Genomic DNA, 22704 nt, shown 5'->3' with positions numbered 1-22704 from the left:
TAGTAGCAAATGTTTGTCATTTGTCTGGTGCCTTGTGCGACATGTTGGTCTTATGTTAGATTGTTAGGAATGACCAAGCCACGATGACTTTTTTGTGGTTTGTTGGTTTATGTGATGATTTGTTCATAAAGTGTGAACTTACTTGGGGGCCTTGGGTATCGTTATAAATAAGAGGCCTAGCTACCCTCATTTGATCATCTTTGGACTACGTCGAGACTCTGTTTCGTGGTGGGTCAACTCTTGTAGCGAGTGCACCAGCACCAAGTACGACTCGACGCCACGACAACGGTATGGGATGCCGATCGAGGCTCAAGTCCGTCTTGATCCCTTCGCTCGGGGGTGGTCGGGTGGATCAACACCCTTCTTTTTCTCTCTCATTTCTATCTAGATCTATCTTTTATCCTTATTTTATGCTTACATTAGTTCATGTCTCTAATACCTAGGGACACCACAATCATAATGTTCATAACTTTGAGTAATTCTCTTCAACTTTTGTGGAGGAATACATAATTGATGACCAAAAATGATCGAACAATTTATTCGTTTGCCAACTCTCTCGATCTAACCTATTTGATAAGTTGACCAATTGGTCAATATGGTCCATTGAGCCATAAGCTAAATAAATATGGCTAACAAAACGATAAAGAGGGCTAGAATTCACATGGTTGTGTGCTTGTTAAAGTTTGTTTAACCATGTTTTTAAAAGAAAATCTAAGTGTGGAGTGTTTTTTTATGTGTTTACCTTGCTTGATATTTAGGAATTCTTACGAGAGAAAATGAATATGTAAATAGTACAAAGCGTTGAAGTTAATACTTCTTTCACTAGTTACAATTATTGTTTTACTTGTGCAAACCCACACAAAGGAAATAATTGTTACATTTCCATGGAAGCAAACATAATTTCTAGGTTTGCATGTTATTCTATTTTAAGCAATCTTATAAATGGTTCAATCAATATTCGTGCGAGTTGAATTTATTAAGAGCTTTTTATATTTTTTTGGGTGGTATATTATCGTCTCAGTAAAGAACTTTGCTCGAAAGGTTGTCAAATTAAACATAGCAAAAAACCTTACATTGTGTTCAATTTTGTGCCCATTTTACTTTTTTTGGGTGGTATACTATTCGTCTTAGTAAGAACTTGGACTCAGTTCAATTTTGTGCCCATTGTGCCAATTACTAGACACATTCGGAAGACACATGAGATGCATCCTTGTGCAGGGATCAAATTAAGTAGCCACAATACAGCGAAAGAGGCAACCACCTAGACAAAAAACATGAATCGGGCAACAGGCGGAACTTTGACATGCACATGTGTATGCAATTTGTCGATTTTTACGATTATATATATATAGCTAACTAGCTTCTATAGCTGTACATCACTTAACTACCAATGCTAATAAACTATTTATTGGCAGTTAGCCGTTCGGAACATTGTCTCTTGCTATAACTTAGATTTAATGAATAAAATCCATAATTTTAATGATTTAATCAAATTAACTTAGTGGTAAGGAACTAGCTTATTACTTTGAGGTCCTGGGTTCGAAACACGATTTCCTCAACTATCTATTGTTACTCTTTTTACATTTCTATCTCTCCTTCTATCTTTCTTTCTTTCGGTCTCTGGTTTGTTCCAGCAAAACCCTTATTCCCATCGCCATGGCTTTTTCTTCTCCTCTCTCGTGTTTACTGCTCCTTCCATCGCTGTTACATCCCCATCCCTATCTCCTCAGGACGTGTCTGGGATTTCCAACGCAAGGTATTACTCCTTCCTTCCATTGTTCTGTAGAGTTTTTCTTGCATTTCGTTTTCTGATCTTAGCAATGGTCTAGTTCTTTACTTAGTGGTAAGGAACTAGTCCATTATTTTGAGGTCCTGGGTTCGAAACACGATTTCCTCAACTATCTATTGTTACTCTTTTTACATTTCTATCTCTCTCCTTCTGTCTTTCTTTCTTTTGGTCTCTGGTTTGTTCCAGCAAAACCCTTATTCCCATCGCCATGGCTTTCCTCTCCTCTCTCGTGTTTACTGCTCCTTCCATCGCTGTTACATCCCCATCCCTATCTCCTCAGGACGTGTCTGGGATTTCCAACGCAAGGTATTACTCCTTCCTTCCATTGTTCTCTAGAGTTTTTCTTGCATTTCGTTTTCTGGTCTTAAATAATACTGTTAGCCGATGTTATCTAGATGGGGGACGAATGGAATTTACGTTTTGTAGCGATGGGGTTAAGAAAACAGTTGAGAAAAGTTAGGGCTAGACGCAAACCAAGTTAATTGCTGCTTCAGCTGATTAGTGATGCTGATTTCTAAATCTTCGTGCGAGTAAATACAGATATGAAAACTACATTTATTTCGGAAAATAAAAGAATTTTTCTTTTCTTTTCACATACTCATTATTTTAGAAAATGCCACTCTCTATTTTGCAGCAGTTTCTCAACTGCCAATCGCCAGTAACTCAGAGAAAAATACACATGGATTAATGTGCAAGTAAAGGCTGAGTACTAAGTAGCTAGAGCACTGGGATTCAAGTCGTTAAATTGGTCCGACAAAAATATAATCTTTATTAGTTTTTCATGGGAAACTGTTTCTCTCAAATTTACAGGTTAAGTGACAAGTTATTAAAAACTAAGTAATTTAATTTCTAAACTCAAATGGCATTTCAAGAATTACAGAAAAATGGAATGGAGATTTAGGAATTTGCCTTGTTGTAACAAACTTTATTCTTTACATAGATGATAAGATGGAATGAATACCTTGTCGATAAATGACATGAAAAAAAGGAATATGAAGGATTTCTAAGTTTTGAGGCAAACTGCTTTCTATCGACACTCTAAACAAATTTGGTCTAGGAACACCATTTGTCAAGAATTCATCGGTCATATTTGCAGTTGGAGTATAAGTAATTGTCAAAGTTGCAGGATCTTCTTTTTGTTCGTTTTCCTGAACTCCTTGAGTTAAATGGACTAATATTTAATATACTTAGTAATCTTTCCAATACCATCGGAGTATTTATCAATCTGATGCATCTAGATGCGTTGTTCAAATATCAAATAGATGTTGATCAGAGTAACTGTTTGTTAAGCACTTCAGCAATCCCAAGATCGTCAAAATAGAAAATAGCTGAGAATTATAAAAGTATTTCTCAAAAATATTTCTTTTCCTTGTATTTCAGATCTCCACAGTCTAATCTCACTCTGTTATCTCCGGTTCCATCATCATCATCATCATCACCATCACCATTACCATCATCATTACCATCATCAAGAAGGCATGCCATATGCACGTTGCTTTTTGCTCCTATTCCAGCTTCTGCTGCATCTAATTTGGTGGAAGATCCATCCCTTCCAGAGTATGTGAAAACCCAATTGTTATTAGTTTCATCTCTCTCTCTCTCTGAGTCGATTCCATACTTGGTGGATTTTATGTGATCTTAGCTTTCATACATCTTTCCGTCGAATTTCTTTCCATATTCAATGCATCTTTCTTTTCTACCTTTTCTTCTTCCAACCACGGATACCAAGAAGCACTAGAGGCTTTGGAGGAGTACAAACAGGACCTTCAGGATAGAGTGCTTGTTGTGCATAAGGAAGTAGATGCGTATTACATGTGGATAGGAATCAAAGGAGGGTAGATTGGAGAACTATGTATTGCATTTTGCTATTTTCCACCTGCCTACTTGAGGTCTACACCTCTCATAGAATCATCATATCAACCATTGTATGAATATATCATAAGATTTGCTACTATAGGGAGACTTAATGCTCGAACTAAGGATGAATAAACAACTATGTTTCACACAAGCTAGGGTATGTATGGAGAAGTTATGGTGGGAAAATTTGGTCTAAAATAAAGAACTCAAGATATGAGTGAAGTAACAAAATATGGCAAACACTTTCTAGGCTTGGGAAGTGCACATGGATATGTGATATATAATGATTTATCACAATGGCCCATAACAGACACTTTGACATTTTGGAACAAAAAAGGAGGTGCAAGCGTTATCGATTACTTGAAGGATCTCCATCTCTTATACCCGAAATAACAAAGTTCACAATCTCTGGCAAACCTATTGGTTTGGTTCTAGATCATGCATATCTATGCTTTGAGGTGAAGGATGGATGCACAAAGGATATATATGCTAAGGAGAGTGGGTGGCTAAATATACCAATTTACCTTGGATACACTTGATGTTAGACGTGAATTATACAATGGCATGCTAGGTCTGGATCCGTTTCGTACCCGTAGAGGAAGTCACACAAGGATTGCCAAAGTTATTGCGTAAAGCAGCCATGAATGTGTTTCCTCACACAACAAGCAATGCACCCAAGCCTAGTATTGGTATGATGAGGAATGTTGTGATCTAAGGAGATGCTTGCAGCGTGAATTAACTCAGGGATATGTACATAAAAACACGTAGAGCAACCTTCCAATGCCTTGTAAGGAAGAAGAAAATGTCACATGTGGCTAAATTTGAAGCACATTTGTATCGCTTGTTCCTTGGACAAGAAAGTAAAAGAGCTTGGAAAATTTTCAATGAGAGGCAACTTACCACACAAATGACCTCACCTCAGGTGTGGCATGAATATGAAAAGGTACTATATCATATCCCCAAGCAGCCTCCAGTCCTAGGGAGGCCTTGGCTAACACAATTGGAGTAAAACAAGGATGCTCACTATCACCCATTGTCTCTGGTCTCTATATAGATGTGGTATTGCATTACATAGAGAGGTATCAACGGTTTGAAGCATGCTTAGTGGATATAGCCATGCAAATATTGCTATATGTTGATATGTTCCTGTGCTCGACATGCTCGTGGATACTCGAGAGTGTACACTTTGAATTGAATTTTTGGCCATTGAATACACTTTGTCACACTCTTTTCTATGGAGTAGAAACTTGGGGATAAAGTCTTAACAAGGCAAACAGATGGAAAGATTTAGAGAGACCTTTAGTCCCAATGGTTGCCTGCATGATAATGAGCAAAGCATTGATTCCCCATGATATAATCTTGGTGGGGATAGGAGAAGCCCCAATTATTACTGAGACATTATTCTGATCAGTAACCATACCAATGGCTTTGGGAGCTCCTTAAATGAAGGAGCTTAATACTGACACTTATGTCATCAAAGCAACTTGCTGAACACAGAGATAATCATTGTTCGTATGCTGAAATGCAACAATGGTTCGAATCATATTGCATAAATCCACTATCCTCATTCCAATAATCATTGTTCGTATGCTGAAATGCAACAATGGTTCGAATCATAAGCATAAATCCGCTACCCTCATTCCAATAAAGCTTGGATTGTCCCTATTTAAAAATTAACTAACGCGAAAAAGAATACAGTGATCCAAACTGATATTATCAGCTTGGATAACATAAGAACATGGATCAGCCCCACAGTGTCTCTTGGTAAGAAGATGGCCCACAGTAAGGCACACTTTTAACACACATTGGAGGATGTATTCATCATCAGGCTCTCTTATATGAACATGCATCTATCCTATGTGCTGTGCAATGTGATATGGCAGTTGCAGACTTCTTCACATCAGTTGGAGATTGAGGTAGGCAGATATGCTCACATACCCCGAGAAGAAAGAATATGCCAATTGTGTCAGCAAGGAATAGGTTGTGATGAACACTATGCTTGTCATTGGACTGTTTTTTTATGAAATAAGAACAATTACAACTTCGTTTTGCCCCATTACTCCGATTTCATGCTACATGTCAATCAAGGGTCACATAAGTGATCTCCGAACTAGGATGTTGCAAAGGGTTACAATAGATTGAGAAAAAGTATTTTTCCGTGCACACAGGCCTTGATCTTGTAGACCACAATTTCACCACCCTTGTAATCAACAAATAAAGGCCATTATCTACTGCCAATGCAGGTGCTTCCATTGCTTCAAAGATATCTCCATTTTGCATCGACGTATGTTGGAGATCTTCAAAGAAGAATCTATCTGACTTGAGCATTGTACATGTATTGATAATGAGATTTCTTAGTCATATTTTATTTTGTTTACTTCTATTTATTTAGTTACATTTATTTGTTTGTTCTCAAAGATGAGACAACGTTATCAGATGTAATTTCTGGTTTGGTCTTATAGCCCATTTCGGCATGTTAAAAAGACTTTAATATACCTTTCTTTCTTTCTTTGTTTTTGTGAACCCAGTTTTATTGCTGACAACTCTGTCTGGTTCTTTTCATATCCAATGCATTTTCTTTTTCTTTTACCTTCTCTTTTCTGAACCCATATGATTCAATAGAACTTTCAGTCTGATTCGTTATCTTATTTGATGCATTCTGTTTGTATTATTAACTTTTTCTTCTTATTCTTGTAGTTTTAGGCGAATGAATGAAGACATCCGGATCCAAGGTAAGACATATTTTTACTGCATCTATTTCACGAAGGATGGTAGGTTAGGCTCAATTGTTGCTTTGAGAACGAGTTATCCTATTTGTGTTGTCCATGTGTTCTAGAAAAAAGCGTAATATAAGTTTGATTGTGGGAACTTGTTATGGGCATAACACTTGGACCAATTTCAAAGGCAAATTTTAAATCCTAGGCCTTAAGTCAACCCTTAAGGATTTGGGACGCATGGTAACGTCTGACAATCTAGAAGTTCAAGAAGTTCATCTTATAAAGGGAACTAGTTATCATCTTTGACATTGCATCTAAAACGTACCGTAGAGACTATGCTAGTGAAATGAAGTTCTCGTACTTCTAATTTGTAGTCTGGCCGGCTTTTGAGGTATAATACAAGGCTATATTTGGTTCTGTGGTATGCCAATGGTGTTTTGTATCCATCTCATATCCTTGGTTGGGGGGTGGTTGGTGTGGGTAAGCACCCTTAATCCATATTTATTTTTAATATTTTTAACTAATCACGTATCATGAATATGTGATCATAATATTTATGTACCTTGTGGGCATAGTGTTCAAGACCCATAAGGATTTGAGATACATGGTTATACTTGCAATATGGAAACCTAGTTCTTCAGACAACCCATAAGCATCTAGGAGATGTGGCAACACCGGTGGTAGAAATCACCGACGAGTAATTACCAACTAGATATATCCATCCTTAAAGTGATGATCCCAGCCCCGAATAGGCTCCATAAAAAAATATCCCTAACAATCCTATTAGGAGTTCAGCTATATAAAGGGCACTAACTACTCCATTCTACACAACATCTCAAAGATGCTATAGAGGCTGTCGGCAATGAAAAGCTCTTGTATTTTTTATCCGTAGTTTGGTTCACTTCCAAACATAATACAAAGCTATGTTCAGTGGTATGGGATACGCACAGGGCTTTGTATTCATGTCATGTCCTTTGCTTGGGGATGATTGACGTGGATAAGCACCCTTAATCTGTTCAGTTAGATTATAGGTTTTAAATGTTGAGTTGCAATGTCGCTTCACGTTCTGGGTCAACTAAACACAACTGTTATTGGAAAGTTTGTAGTATTAAGCTAAATTGCTGCACCAAGTTACAATATGCTATGTAAAGAATCTAACTCTAGTAGAGTTGAGTATTCAGAAGCGTAGTGTGTGTGTGTGAGAGAGAGAGAGAGTGAGTGTATAAGCAAGAGAAGGAATCAGAGAGAATAACCAGAAAATAAGAAAACACACAGTAGGGGGATGACAACTTATGCACTTAAGAGAGCTATATTAATTAACTAAAGATCATCAACAAAACAGAATGGGCGAAGGGGGTTTTATATACAAGTCCTCAAGGGACTGCCATATTAAATGTGTTGGTGGAATCTAACCAAGATATCCACTTGAGTATGATATTGTCATAAGAATATCTAATATTCTTTGACCACATTAACACTCGACAACTACACGGATTACAATAAAGTGTGCCACACACTTTTTCACACATCGTCCTTTTCTTGATAAGCACATGTTCACACAAGTTGAGCTTGATTCTCAACACACCCCCTCAAGGTCAATTGTGTGTCCTCTTAAGCTTGGTTGTCTTGGTGTAGTTGAAGACCGGACTGCAGTTAGTCAGACTACTAGACCGTGATTTTCCCATTTTTCCTATTTACTGGATCTTGATCTAGCAATGTCGATCTTGCCGATCCAAAATTTCAAGCTTGTTAAGGGTGCCTACAGGGTCGGGTTTATCTCTAACTTCAAAAATTCCGGGCTTTGGAAAGTCTTCCTCTAACTTGTCGGGTCAAGTCGGATTAGATGTGCCGGCCTTACTTTGCCGATGCCGGTCTCACTCTTCGTCTTGTATGGTGCTGATTCTCCATGTTTTCCTTCGTCTGTGTACTTGTACACTCCCCCAAGTTCAACATATCGAGTGGTCTAAGGCCTAGATCCACTGAGAATTGCCGTAGCTTGTTGAGACCTAGTGCCTTAGCGAAAATATTAGCCACCTGCTTGTTGGTGCCAACGTATTGGAGGTCAATGTCGCTGGCCATTATGCGCTCACAGATGTAATGATAGTGCACCTCGATGTGCTTAGTCTGGGTGTGAAACAACGGATTCTTTGCGAGCTGGATGCTGCTGAGATTATTGCAACGTATTAGTATTGGCTTGTTCACCAATTCGTTGAAGTCTTTCAGCAATCTTTTAAGCCATATAGCTTCGCAAGAAGCTACAGTTGCGGCCCTATACTCCGCCTCAGTGCTCGATAGAGTGACTGTTGGTTGTTTCTTGCTGCTCCAAGAGATTGCTCCACTACCGAGTGAAAACATAAATCCCGAAGTGGATCGCCTATCAGATGTATTGCCCGCCCAATTAGCATCCGTGAATCCTTCGAGTTGAAGTGGTACTCCACGCTTATAGAAGATAACATAATCAAGTGTTCCACTAATATAACGTAACACTCGTTTAACACAATCCATGTGAGTGTCGCAGGGGGTTTCCATGAACTGGCTAAGAACCCCGACCGATAGTTGAGGCTTTCTCCACCGATGACAAGGTCATCGACATACAATATTAAGAAGACGGGGTTTTTGGGATTGTTCCGGATATACGAGTTATCAAATTTTGACATCCAGAAGCCAATGTAGTGAAGATATGATGTGATCTTTGAATGCCATGCTTTTGGGGCTTGCTTCAATCCATAGAGAGGCTTCTTCAATCGGCAAACTGCATGTGGATGTTTGCTTGATTTGAAGCCAGGTGGTTGCATCATGTAAACTTCCTTGTCGAGCTCACCTTGGAGGATTGCGTTCTTCACATCCATTTGATGCAAGTGCCACCCTTTCGCTGCTGCGAGTGCAATTACCGTCCTCACGGTGGTCATTTTTGCCACTGGGGCAAATGTTTCCTCATAGTCTATGCCATGGGTTTGAGTATACCCTTTTGGCGACTAGCCGAGCCTTGAACTGATTGACCGTGCCATACGTATTATGCTTTATCTTGAACACCCAACGGCAACCAATTGGCTTTTTCTTGATTTCAGAGGATGGGATTAAATCCCAAGTATCGGTGTCAAACAACCCACGCATCTTTTCCCTCATTGCCTCGATCCACTGGGGATCTTGGGCAGCTTCTTTGTAAGTCTCGGGTTCTTGGTTTGCTGCGACCTTCATCATGAATGCATAGTGGTGGGTCATGTACTCATTGTACTTGAACCTAACTATCGGGTTGACGGAGTTTTCCTTTGGTCACCTCTGGGGCCTTCTTCATTTCATACTTGTTGTCGACCGATCGGGGTGAATGATCTGAGTCTTCACCGGATGTCATGTTCTTGGCCACTTGCTCAGGCATCTTGCCCTTTTCTTTCTTTCTACGGGTGTAGCACCAAGGTGACACCACATCAAAGGTGACACACACTAAGGTTTACATGGCCAACCCTTTTGTGCCACAACTCAATATGAGACTCAGCCTTGAGTCCCTTTGCATACATTGCTGTGTTCACCTTAGTCGCATCAAGAATAAACATGCGACCTTCTCTTCTTGCATGAGCAATAAGTTGGCCCTTATCCTCGATGAAGCAACCTTCCTGGTTGAATCACACTTGCATTCCTTGTTCGACAATTTGGCCAACTGGGACCAAATTATTTGTGTTTGTCGGGACATGCAATACATCCTTCATGTAGCCCTTGTTGTCGTGATTGTTAAAGGCCACATCTCCAATGTGCTCAATCATGTGTGTGGAGTCATCACCGGTCTCCACCACGCCGGGTCTCTCGGGTTCCCTCAAATTCATGAACCATTCTTGATGACTTGTCATGTGATTTGAGGCACCTGAGTCCATGAACCATACATCATCAGTTTGGGAAACACTTGTTATCATGCTATTCGCTCGGTGTCGCATAACAAACATCGGCCCTTTGTTTTCTAGGTCAGCCATCACAGCATAGTTTGTTTGCTGCTGGGGTCGGGCAGCTGAGTCATTCTTCTTCTTCCAACACTCGGCTTCAAAGTGGCCAGGCTTTCCACAATACCAGCACTCAGTTTGCTGGTTCTGCCTGGTTGATGCCGGCTGGTGGAAGTTCCCCTTTTTGCCGGAATTCCCTCGGCTGTTTCGACCTTCTTGCTGCCTGGAATTAAACTGTTGTGGACGTCGTCCACCTCTTCCTCGGTTCCTCCCCCGATTTCCATGACCATAACCATGACCGTGACCTTGACCGAGATCATCATGTGTATATAGCGTCTGCCCATCGGATGCTGTTCTTTTCGACTGTGTATGGTTCTCCTCAACCATTAGCATGGATTGCAAGTCGAATAAGCTTGGGGGGTTCTCCTTGTTGTTATGGCAGTTCGAAATGAGCCCTATTTTTGTGCGAGGCCGCCAAGGCAGATATGCACCATCTCATCATCATCAACTGCGACATTAATGGAGCCAAGTGAATCGCATAAGTCTTTGATCCGGAGGGTATAGTTCGTCATGGACATATCCCCCCCTGCCGAATATTGTTCAACTCTTGCCGGAGTTGAAGTTTTCTCGCTGTGGTTGAAGCCGTGAAAATCTTCTTCAAGTTTTTCCACGCTTCTGTTGGGGCTTTCGCATCACGAATATAGCTTAACATGTGATCTTACACACATGTTGCCAAACAATACATCACCCTACTAGCGCCTTGCTGCCATGTGGGGTAGTTGGGATTTGTAATATCGGGAGTTGTTTCTTGAGCTCCCTCGATATAACTCCAATACCCTTGCCCAACTAGGTATTGCTGCATCTTATATTCCCAAGATGCGTAGTTGTGCTTGTCCAACTTCTCTGTTGGAAGTGCGCTACCCATCTGTGCATTCATTTTTCTGATTTAGCTTGATTCGTATGATCCTGTTAACGTGAGCCTCTTATTGTGCAACACTACTGAAGGCAGCACGAGGATTAGGGCTTAGGTCAAAAACAGAGAGGGAGAGAGTTTGAGTGAGAGACAAAGGAAGAGAGAGAGATGCACGCTATCTTGGGTAGATTAGGGCTTAGGTCAAAAACAGAGAGGGAGAGAGTTTGAGTGAGAGACAAAGGAAGAGAGAGAGATGCACGCTATATTGGGTACAAAGAGTGTACCTCTTTTTTTTATTTTTAGATATTATGTATATACAAGTCAAAAGTGTGCTACAAGTGTGTTCACACTCTTGCACTAATAAAAGGCACGATGACCCTTTATTACCAACAACCTCCCACCTAAAGGCAATGTGCCGTGAGAAGAAAAAAAGAAGTCAGCTAAGTCCAAGTATGTACAAAGCTGAACTACATACATCTATCCAACTCCCATCATCTGTCGGCAATGAGCAAATCGCTCAGCTGGAAGACCCTTCGTGAGAAGATCTGCAAGATTATTATTTGTATGTACTTTGACAAGCTCAATGTTCTTGCTGTCAAGTACATCTCTGATGAAGTGATACTTCACCTCTATGTGCTTCATCTTTGCATGAAAGACGGGATTCCAAGCTAGCATGATAGCACTCTGGCTATCACAATGAAGAATAGGTAACTCTGTAATGCCAAGATCTCTCACTACATATGAAAGCCATAAAGCCTCTTTGCATGCCTCATTGGCAGCAACATACTCTGCCTCTGTAGTAGACAATGCAACACACTTCTGTAGTCTGGAGATCCAAGAGACCGCTCCTCCTGTGAAAGTAAACGCATACCCAGAAGTAGACTTCCTGCAGTCTGCATGACCAGCATAGTCCGCATCCGTAAAACCAACAACGGATGCCTTTTGTTTTCCAAAGCAAATACACAAGTCCTTTGTGCCTTTGAGGTATCTCATAATACCTTTCACCGCTTCCCAATGCTCTTTGCCGGGATTTACCATGTACCTACTAACCACTCCCACAGCAAAGGCAATATCAGGGCGTGTAACAACCATCGCATATATCAAACTGCCAACGGCTGAAGCATATGGAACCTTAGCCATTTCAGCCTTCTCATCATCAGATGTAGGGCTGTCTTCTGCACTGAGTTTCAAATATGGAGGTAATGGAACCCCAATTGTTTCCCCCCCCTCCATATTGAAACGCTGCAAAACCTTAGAGATATACTCCTGCTGAGATAGAAAGAGTACCCCTTTCGACCGGTTTCGGAGTATTTGCATGCCAAGGATGTGATTTGCATCACCAAGATCCTTCATATCAAAGCTGCCATGATGGCTTTGCTTCAATGAATTCAAGGCATGAACATCCTTGCCAGCAATCAACATATCATCAACATACAAAACCAAGATAATCAGGCTGCCATCTCCTGCCTTCTTGGTGTACAAGCAGTAGTCCACTTGACTTCTACGAAAACCTTGAGACTGCATAAATGCATCAAATTTATGATACCATTCTTTTGGTGCTTGTTTCAACCCATACAAACTCCTTTTGAGCTTACAAACCATCTTCTCTTTGCCTTTAGCCACAAAACCTTCAGGCTGCTGCATATATATGTCTTCATGCAGATCGCCATGTAAAAAGGTGGTCTTCACATCCATTTGTATGAGCTCCATATCTTCAGCTGCAACTAAGCCCAAAATGATTCTTAATGTAGTCATCTTGACTACAGGCGAGAAGATCTCATCAAAATCAACTCCATATTCCTGCTTGTATCCTTTTGCAACCAATCTTGCTTTGTACTTTGGCGAGGAATCAGAAATGACCTTCATTTTATAAACCCATTTGCATGGAAGTGTTTTCTGCCCTTTAGGCAACTGCACCAAATCCCAAGTGTCATTTTTCTCAAGAAATTCCATCTCTGACAACATGGCTTTATACCATTTCTTATTGTCCTGTCTGTCCATTGCTTCCTTGAAGCAAGTCGGTTCGCCACAATCAGTTACCATGACATAATCAGCCACACTGTTTGCATCAGGAACAAATCTGTCAGGCTTTCTAGTAACTCTAGACGATCTCCTAACCCAATGCTCATTGTTTGGTAGCTGTTGAGCCTGCAAATCATCATTTTCAACTTGCTGTCCAGGCATTTCAGCCTGCAAATCAGCATTAACAGCTTGTTGTTCTAGCCATTCCTGCACATTTGGTGGCTCATCATTATTGGCAAAGGCTGGCTGATCATTTCCAACCTCATTTTCTGCATTTGCAGCTAAGTTTACAGCAGGTGTTTGCTGCTGTACAGCGGGCACATTTTTCTGTCTAAAAGGTATTTCTTCTCGGAATACAAACCTCCGTACTTCCTCGGTCTTTTCGGGTTGTTTATGCATGCGATTTTCCCGGAAGATAACATCATTGCTGCGTACTATTTTTCTTTTCTCGGGATCCCACAATCTATACCCCATTTCACCCTCGTTACCGTATCCTAGGAAAATACATTTGCAGGACTTTGGCTCAAGTTTGTTGCGTTCTTCTTTATGAATGTGCACAAAAGCCTCAAAGCCAAACACTCTCAAGTGAGCATATGAAGGTGGCTTACCCGACCACGCTTCTTGGGGTATTCCCCCTCCCAAAGACATGTTAGGTGACCGATTAATCAAGTGAACAGCTGTCATAACAGCCTCTGCCCAAAAACCATGGGGTAACGCAGCATGAGACAGCATAGTACGGACCTTATCTTGAATAGTCCGATTCATATGCTCTGTAACTCCATTTTGGGGTGGATTATAAGGGGCAGTGAGTTCCCTCTTTATCCCTTTGCTGTCACAAAATGCTTGAAAAGCCTTGGACACATATTCCCCACCATTGAAAAGCCTTGGACACATATTCCCCACCATTGTCAGAGCGAAGACACTTAAGTGTCTTATCCATTTGATTCTAAACTAATGCCAAAAATGTTCGAAACTTGTTGAGCACTACATCCTTGCTACGAATAGGGTAAACCCATACCTTCCGTGAAGCATCATCGACAAAAGTGACTAAGTATTTATTTCCCCCTAATGATAGCCCTGGCATCTGACATACATCTGAATGTACTAACTCAAGCGGGGGCGACTTCACCGAAAGAGACTTTTTATGAGATGTTTGTACATGTTTACCATAAATGCAATGATCACAATGTTCAAAATCAGCATAACGAAGACATGGCAAGTAACCCAAATGAGACAATACTTTCATACCAGTTTCACTCATGTGTCCCAACTGGCCATGCCACAAAGAAACACTAGGCTGCTCGGTTATGGCAACAACATGATCACTCACACTAGATACATGGAGAGGATACAAAGTATCACTTTTACTACCCTTGGCAATAACTCTAGATCCCTTACAAATCTTTTATTTCCCATCACCAAAGGTTGTGTGAAATCCATCATCATCTAGCTGTCCTGTGCTAATCAAGCTCTTCTTGAGCTGAGGTACATGCCGTACATGCTGAAGTGTGAAAGCAGAACCATGCTGAAACTGTAATTGCACAGTGCCAATACTTGCAATTTCACATGCATAGTTGTCCCCAATATGGACAACACCATGTCGATCCCCTATGTAATCTGAAAACCACTCACGATGAGGGGTGACGTGAAAAGAAGCACCGGAATCGAGTATCCAAGTGTGCATGTCACCGTCCGTATCTGCAAGTAAAGCATGTTCTCTATGGCATGATGAAACAAAGAGTACATCATTTCCACTATCACTATCATGAGTGACTACATTCACCTCTTCAATTTTAGTATTGCCTTTCCTCGGTTAAATGTCTCTCTTTTCTTCTATGAAATCATCTATCTTCTTGCCCTTTCCTTTCTCTTTCTTCATTTGAAACAATCACGTTTAAAGTGACCCTTTTTGCCATAGTGATGGCATTCTACATCTTTACCACGTGATTTACTACGGCCATAACTATCAGATTTGCCTCTTTGTTGTGACCTACCCGTCATATGCAACGCACTAGAGGACTTATTGGATGCATTGTTTTGCCGACTCATCTCTTCCATGAGTAGAGAACTCTCTACATCGGCATAAAGAAGCATTGCATTTGAATTGCTCATAGCAGTCCTAAAAGTATCCCAACTTTTTGGCAAGGTGCAAAGTAAAAACGTGGCCTTAAACTCATCATCAATGATGAATTTCAAGGCAATCAGTTGGCTGAAAATGGAATTGAACTCACTTAGGTGAGTTGACATGGGTGTGCCCTCTATCATACAAAAATCCATAAGTTTCTTAAGCCAATAAACTTTGGTTGCTGCCGTCTTTTGGGCATGCAGTTCCTCTAGCCTAGTCCATATAGAATAGGCAGAGTCCAAACCTTCAATATTAAAAAGTAAAAATCAAGGCATCAGAGATTGACAACTCAATAGTCGAGCGTGCAAGCTCATTCAACTCTTGCCAATCATCTTGGTCCATATTTGTAGGCTTAACCCCTTTGACTTGTATAGGCTTTGCATGCTTCTTTTGCAACAGGATGTTGTAGCATTGCTTTTTCCATACAGCAAAGTTATGTACACCCTCAAGCTTCTTGATGTGCATAAGGTGGCTACTATCACTGCTGCTAGTCATGATTTCTTAGCCCAAACGGAGGACCAAACCTGCACTGCAGAAAACGTGACCTGCTCTGCAGAAAACCCTAAACTCTGCTCTGATACCAGTTTGAAGGCAGGACAAGGATTAGGGTTTAGGTCAAAAACAGAGAGGGAGAGAGTCTGAGTGAGAGACAAAGGAAGAGAGAGAGATGCACGCTATCTTGTAAAGATACCATGTAAAGAATCTAACTCTAGTAGAGTTGAGTATTTAGAAGCGTAGTGAGAGAGAGAGAGAGAGAGTGAGTGTATAAGCAATAGAAGGAATCAGAGAGAATAACCAGAAAATAAGAAAACACACAGTAGGGGGATGACAACTTATGCACATAAGAGAGCTATATTAATTAACTAAAGATCATCAACAAAACAGAATGGGCAAAGGGGGTTTTATATGCAAGTCCTCAAGGGACTGCCATATTAAATGTGTTGGTGGAATCTAACCAAGATACCCACTTGAGTACAATATTGTCATAAAAATATCTAATATTCTTTGACCACAGTAACACTCGACAACTACACGGATTACAATAAAGTGCGCTCACACACTTTTTCACACATCGTCCTTTTCTTGATAAGCACATGTTCACACAAGTTGAACTTGATTCTCAACAGCTAGTTTTCCGCTGAATCCAATATGACCATAGTTTAACATCATTGAGCCTAGAAAGTTTCACCAATCATTCTTGTTCTAGAAGTAATTCAATCTGCCTTAGAAAACATTGCAGGTATCTTTGAAGGTAAGTAAATATTGCATTATTAACCTAAATTGTTACCTTTTTGGTTGTAACTATCTCATCTTATTCTGGATATATTTTAATCATCCTCAGAAAAGATTGAAGTTAAACTTTTTCTTTTCATTTTAGCAGAAGTTTTGGAAGGAAGTGGAGCAATGGCAAATGCGGGAGACTTGGTTGAATTCAACTATGTTTGCAGACGTTCGAATGGGTACTTTGTTTACAGGTCAGAATGAATTGTTAGGTTTCCTATATGATTGCAATAGCATTTCATAGCTAAGAAATCATCACCAAGGGCACACACCCAAAAATAAATTTTCTTCGGCATTCCATAATCTTCTCAGCACTGTCAACCAATTCAATGGGGAGAGCTCACCTGTTACACTGCCGTTGGATGGAAGCACGGTATCACTCTTTATTTGTTGTTTCGTATTTTCAGAGACAGTAATCTGACCATCTTTTTTAGTTTTCTTGGATCAGATAATAGCAGGTCTCCAAACTGTGATTATTGGAATGAAGCCTGGAGGTATGTTGGCGTCTTCACATAAATTGGATTTTTATCGGTCTTTAGTAATGTGTATATGTTGCCTTACATTGGACGATAGAATTTTATGTTACACCGTAGGTCATCCTTTTTTTAATTCACAGCAGCATGAGACTATACCTTTCTGACAATACTTGGTCATGTGATTATCATGTATCCCATAAACTTCATGGAGTTTGTTATTATTCTTGAGCATTATGTGTTAAATAATCCCTTTCTTTGGGAATGATGAATTACTACAGAAATAGATGATCAAAGTTTGTGTTATGCTATAGTTTTTTTTTAATTCAGGCTCCAGAATTCTGATTGTGTTCTATAAGTACTTTTTCATGTATGTCATATGTCCCATAAAATGTTATAGGCACAATGCATTTAAATGCCATGTGTGTAAAATTTAGCTTAATCTTGTATGGAAACAACAGATGATGGTGCCATCATGGGCGCAATCCTTCATTGAAGGTTATCATAGAGAAAATAAAGATCTAGCCCCATTGTATCATTCAAATTTTCTGAAAAAGAGTTTTTGCTCTCATAGGAAACTTCATTTTGTGATGTGAACATAAGCTGTGGTGAGTCTGCAGACCATATTTAAAAAGCTTTGACTGCAAGCATATCATGAGGATATTGAGAGAAGATCTTTTCTAGAGTGCAATCCCACTATGAATTTAATTCAATGCATGTTCAACAATAAAATTCTATCCTTTCAGCGATCATCACATTTCTCTGAAGCCTTCCTGGATCCACAGACCTTTCCCATTGGATCATCCATGATGAAAGCCATGATGTTGCAATTTATTTAAATGACGTCAATGTTTTTGGACAATAATTGACTTAGGGTTTATCTTAGTAAGATTTTCTCCTAGATGAGTCTAACATTTTAAAGATGTAATTCCGTGGTATTCAGTTTACTAATTGAATGCCAAATTGTGAAGTATTATTTTTAATGATTGGAAGGAATGTCAATTGGTAAACCTTGTCTCAAAGATGGAAGTAGAGGAATGTTAATCACACAGTAACACATTCATGTAATTCATCCATAAATTGCTATATAAAAAGTTTTTCAACTATGGTTATCATTATCGCAGGAAAACGGAGGGCTGTAATACCACCGACTGCCGGGTACATTGCGCCTAATTTGGAACCTCAACCGACAGAGGTACTGCCATGCCAAATTTCAAATGTCTTTACTCTATTTAATATGTAACTTAGATATATGTTGGTAAAATCCATTTATAATTATTGACAGTTCTGCCATAAGTAAAGCCTACTTACATTGAAAAGCCTTTCTTATTGCATCATAGGGTCACATCTAGAAATTGGGATCTTGATTGTTCCTCCCTTACGTGGGAACTGGGACATTCAGGTGGGAGCAGCAACTGTCCAATGCCTATAGGAACAATTGGAGCTAGATGACTGGCTGTGCTCTATCTTCTCCTAAGGAGCCTTGACTTGCAGGCAACTTACACATACATTGGAGACTCCATAGAGTAGGATGATCTCTAGGCACAATAGATTGATGGTGCTTCCCTTGCTTCAGAGATCTCGCCATCTTGGAGTGGCCCATATTGGAAAAAATTTAAAGGCAGAAGTTTGAGTTTATCTAATTTCAGAATCTTAAGTTCTTAGATATCTAGATTTAGTATCCAATGCTTAAGTATATTTATTTTGGTTTGTTATTCTCAAAGACAAGAATATGTTTTAAGACGCAATCTCTTGTCCGGTCTTATAGTCCATTTTGGCCTCTTAAAAGATGTCAATAAAGAATCCTAGTATGTGGGCGGGGATGTTGCTGAAGATAACATGAATGGGAAGACTAGGCACAGACTCCGACACCAGTATTGAAATTTATCGAGGTTGAGAGGCTTTGCGTGGTAGTTTTTTCGGACTCTATTGTTGTAGAGTTTCATCGTTTTCCCAAAACCCACTGGTGCTGGGGTGCCCAATGTATTGGCTTGTACAGTTTCTTTGGGCAGGTTCTTGCAATGTGCCTCAATTTTTCACATCAGAGATGGAGGTTTTCGACATGGTGATAGGTTTACAGTTTTGGTGAGGCTCTTATATCACATTCCACTGATAGTTATTGGGTCCCTAGGACATGGGCACCCAGGAGCATGGGGCATGTGCACTTTTACTCATGTAGTATTTGGGAGATAACTTTGTTGCAAGAGGTTGGGTCATACGATGTGGAGCATGTCTTTGACATTGTCACAAAGTCCTCATTCGAACTGGTTCACCAAAGCCTCCTCTTCCCAATTGATAGTGCAGGAGAGTTAGCTGAATTTGGAGGCATAGACATCAATGGAGCAGGATGTAGATGCTGCCTCTCGAAACTCTACAAGGGCATATAACCTCACAATAGACTTGCAATACAATACAATCTCTCAATGTTGCACGCACACACAACTGTTGGGAGACAGGTCCCTCCGAATGGGAAGGGAGAAGAACAGTGCCGACAAACAAACTCGGCCGAGGCCGAAACGGTATGAACCGGATGGGGAGTACCCGACTGCGGAGAGCCGGATGGTGTAGACCCGGTATGAACCGGATGGGGAGTACCCGACTGCGGAGAGCCGGATGGTGTAGACCCGGTATGAACCGGATGGGGAGTACCCGACTACGGAGAGCCGGATGGTGCAGGCCCGGTATGAACCAGAGGAAGAGACATATTCGTAAATATGTTTCTGAGAGCCCATCGAGGCTACATTTGTAAATAGCCGAAAAGTCATATGAGTATAAATATGACTTAGGGCAAACTTTTAGGTGTGTCGTTTTTGTTGTTGTGATTCTTCCTTGTTGGTGCAAGAAGAAGCGAGAGCGCGTAACTGTACACAGAGAGAGAGAGAGAGAGAGAGAGACGAGGTCGTTGCCTCGGTTGTAACCGCCGCCTGTGGCGAAGATCTGAGAGCACGAGGTCATCGCCTCAGTGAACTCACTGTTGTATATTCCTACATAGTGACAGTTTGCAGCCTGTGGGCTACTCCCCAGGCGGAGTGTTTAACGCGTTAGCTGGGCCCCTGATCCGTGGACCAAGGTGGTTTTTTCCCCTATTTTGGGGTTTTCCACGTAAACCTCCTGTGTACCATTTCTCCCCTTTGTGTCGCGTTTCATTACCTGTTTTTTCTGTGTATGAAAAGAATCTCGGTTGTGGCCGAGCGTCGGACATAAGGAACGTCGAATACTCAACAAGTGGTATCAGAGCGAGATCGACACAGAAAATGGACGAATCGTTTGGCGGCATGTTCAAGCTCACCGGCTCCAACTATTTAGTGTGGAAGTCGAAGATGAGGGACATGCTCGTGGTTAAAGACCTCTGGCTGCCGGTTCAGTTCGGGGACAAGAGACCGGACAAAGTCACAAAGTCCTCGTTCGAACTGGTTCACCAAAGCCTCCTCTTCCCAATTGATAGTGCAGGAGAGTTAGCTTAATTTGGAGGCATAGACATCAATGGAGCAGGATGTAGATGCTGCCTCTCGAAACTCTACAAGGGCATATAACCTCACAATAGACTTGCAATACAATACAATCTCTCAATGTTGCACGCACACACAACCTTACAATGCTCCACTCCATGTCAAGTGAGAGGGTGAGCGATTGCCTTCAGGTTTGGGAAGTAGATCAAACTATTACAAAAATCGGGCAATCAGATAGGAGGGCATGAATGTGCAAATGCTGGGATGAACAGAGGAGAGGATGAGACAAGAAAATGTGAAGGTCAGGCAAGAGGATGAGTTGTTTTTAAGCTCTGGAATAGATCAAACTAATCATGGACATCTGGCAATCAGACAGGAGGGTGTGGATGTGTGAACATCAGGATGAACAGGGGAGAGGACATGTGAAGGTTGGTCAAGATGATGAATGGTGGTACAGATGAGCAGATGGGCATACGAGATGATGGATAAGTGAAGCTAAAGATGAGTTGGGGGAGTAGATGAGAGGATGAGCGCATGACTTTGAAGGATGAGCACAGGTGCAAATAAACATATAGATGAGAACGAGGAGTTAGACAAGAATGCTTGGCTTTGATTGAAAGGAGTGGAATACAATAAAACAGAAGAGCAGAATTGGATTAGTAGAGATAGAAGAGATGAACGGTCTAGGTGAAGAGAGGGGGCTTTTATACAGTATTGATGCACAATGCGTGCAACAGCTCAGCTCCAGAGCCACCAAGAAGTGGAGGATTGTAAGGTTGTTAGCTTGAGAGGCTATATTGTGCAGTAAATTCTTGGTACGTTTTGTTGTAAAGGCTTGAGAGGTTGTATGTTTAGTTCACGTGCATTGTACATCACTTCTCTCACCTCAAGGCTGTGAGTTGCACCTATGCCCGTCATCTCTTCTGTCTTTGCTTGTTTGATTCAGATCCTTTGATCATATCCGAATTCTCCCTATCAATGTCACTTGATCTCATTGATCCGTCTACTCACCCTCTCGTCCATCATCTTTGCTCATCCTCTTATCCAATCTTCTGCTTGTCCATCCTCTCATCTGCATATAAACAAATATGCAGCTCTTCTCAACCTCCGCACATCCACTCCGATCCCTTGCTCATCCATTCATCCATGTTGTTCATGCCCTTCCCACATGCACACATCCTCCCATGTGCAATTCCGGGCCGATGTTCCAGTCAGTCACATCTGCCAATCCATTGTCATGTCCTCTCGTCCGCGTTTCTGCTTGTCTCTTATCTGATCTCTTGCTCATCCATCCTCTGGTCTACTCATCTGCACCGCTGCTCAACCTCCACTCTGATCCCTTGCTCATCGACCCATCTGATCTCCCATTCATCTGCTCATGGCCTTCCCACATCTGCATACCCTCCCATCCAATCATCTGACATTCACAACAATTTGTTTAATTTGTGCTTGAAAATTGAAGTATAAATGGTTGTTATTGTTCTCATAATCCTCTTTGGGCATGATCTAGCAAAGGTGTTCATTTGCATTGTGTTTCATTATGTATGTGCATTTATTGACTAATGGTTTATAAATTATTTGCATCAGTTTGGGCCCAAACAGAGCTTATTGTCGCATTCTAAAGAACCCCTCTTGTTCGAAGTCCAATTGTTGAAGATCAAGTAATTTATATCATCATTCAAATACTTCTCTCATTGTAAGTTGGTTTGTATAATAATAAAACATTTGGTGATGTGTATATTTGGTGTATTTGTATCATAATAAAACTTTTGGTGATGGATATATTTTTGCTATATGTTAGTTGCAATAAAACATGTAAATTTAATCTTGAATAAGGGATGTTAATTGCATCCAAATATTTAGATTTAAAATATTTCTTTCACGGTTGCACAGAAGTTTCCATTAAACTTTACATTTACAATTGTTCCAATCACCCACAAATTAGATGGAATTATGTGAAGATAAAGAACTTACAAAGCAAGGGAGTTCTATTTTGGGAATGGGACATTTGCTCATTGTATTTGTACATTATTTACTGAATTCAGTTAAGCTTAGATAGTTTTCATGAAAATTCTTTCACCTTATCCACTGCCGAATATTTGATTAAAACATTGTGTTATTATTCTTTTGGGACGTGAAAATTTGTTCG

General features: G+C 40.6%; 1 protein-coding gene and 1 long non-coding RNA gene across 7 annotated transcripts; both read left to right on the top strand.

Moving 5' to 3' along the window:
- Nucleotides 1-1938: 1938 nt before the first annotated feature.
- Nucleotides 1939-22337, top strand: LOC147866031 (FKBP-like peptidyl-prolyl cis-trans isomerase family protein). 6 transcript variants are annotated; one of them, XM_087316395.1, is made up of 8 exons: nt 1939-2095; nt 3170-3346; nt 6344-6378; nt 16734-16827; nt 16946-17006; nt 17082-17127; nt 18231-18301; nt 22143-22337. In XM_087316395.1, exons 1-8 carry the CDS (start codon nt 1998-2000, stop codon nt 22218-22220), a joined length of 660 nt encoding a protein of 219 aa, XP_087172521.1. In that variant the 5' UTR covers nt 1939-1997; the 3' UTR covers nt 22221-22337. The 6 variants fall into 6 exon arrangements, with proteins under 6 accessions (XP_087172521.1, XP_087172520.1, XP_087172524.1 ...); XM_087316394.1 differs by having other exon boundaries at nt 16731-16827; XM_087316396.1 differs by lacking the exon at nt 1939-2095 and adding an exon at nt 2929-3073 and having other exon boundaries at nt 16731-16827.
- Nucleotides 20496-22139, top strand: LOC147866032 (uncharacterized). The gene is made up of 2 exons (XR_015529463.1): nt 20496-20720; nt 21322-22139. It is a non-coding gene; the product is annotated as an uncharacterized LOC147866032 (long non-coding RNA).
- Nucleotides 22338-22704: the final 367 nt, after the last annotated feature.

This window comes from Azolla caroliniana, unplaced genomic scaffold, assembly GCF_043228905.1.
Source record: "Azolla caroliniana isolate FFs.n. ecotype wild unplaced genomic scaffold, voAzoCaro1.0.p SCAF_3, whole genome shotgun sequence".
NCBI classification, from domain to species: Eukaryota; Viridiplantae; Streptophyta; class Polypodiopsida; order Salviniales; family Salviniaceae; genus Azolla; species Azolla caroliniana.
Note: the sequence above shows the minus strand (reverse complement) of the source record. Positions and strands in the feature narration are given on the sequence as shown.

Coding starts and splice junctions, on each gene's coding strand:
- LOC147866031 (XM_087316394.1), top strand. CDS start 1,998: ATGGCTTTCCTCTCCTCTCTCGTGTTTACTGCTCCTTCCATCGCTGTT. Junction 6,379..16,730: donor TGAAGACATCCGGATCCAAG/GTAAGACATATT, acceptor TTTTCATTTTAG/CAGAAGTTTTGGAAGGAAGT. Junction 18,302..22,142: donor TGGAACCTCAACCGACAGAG/GTACTGCCATGC, acceptor TATTTGCATCAG/TTTGGGCCCAAACAGAGCTT.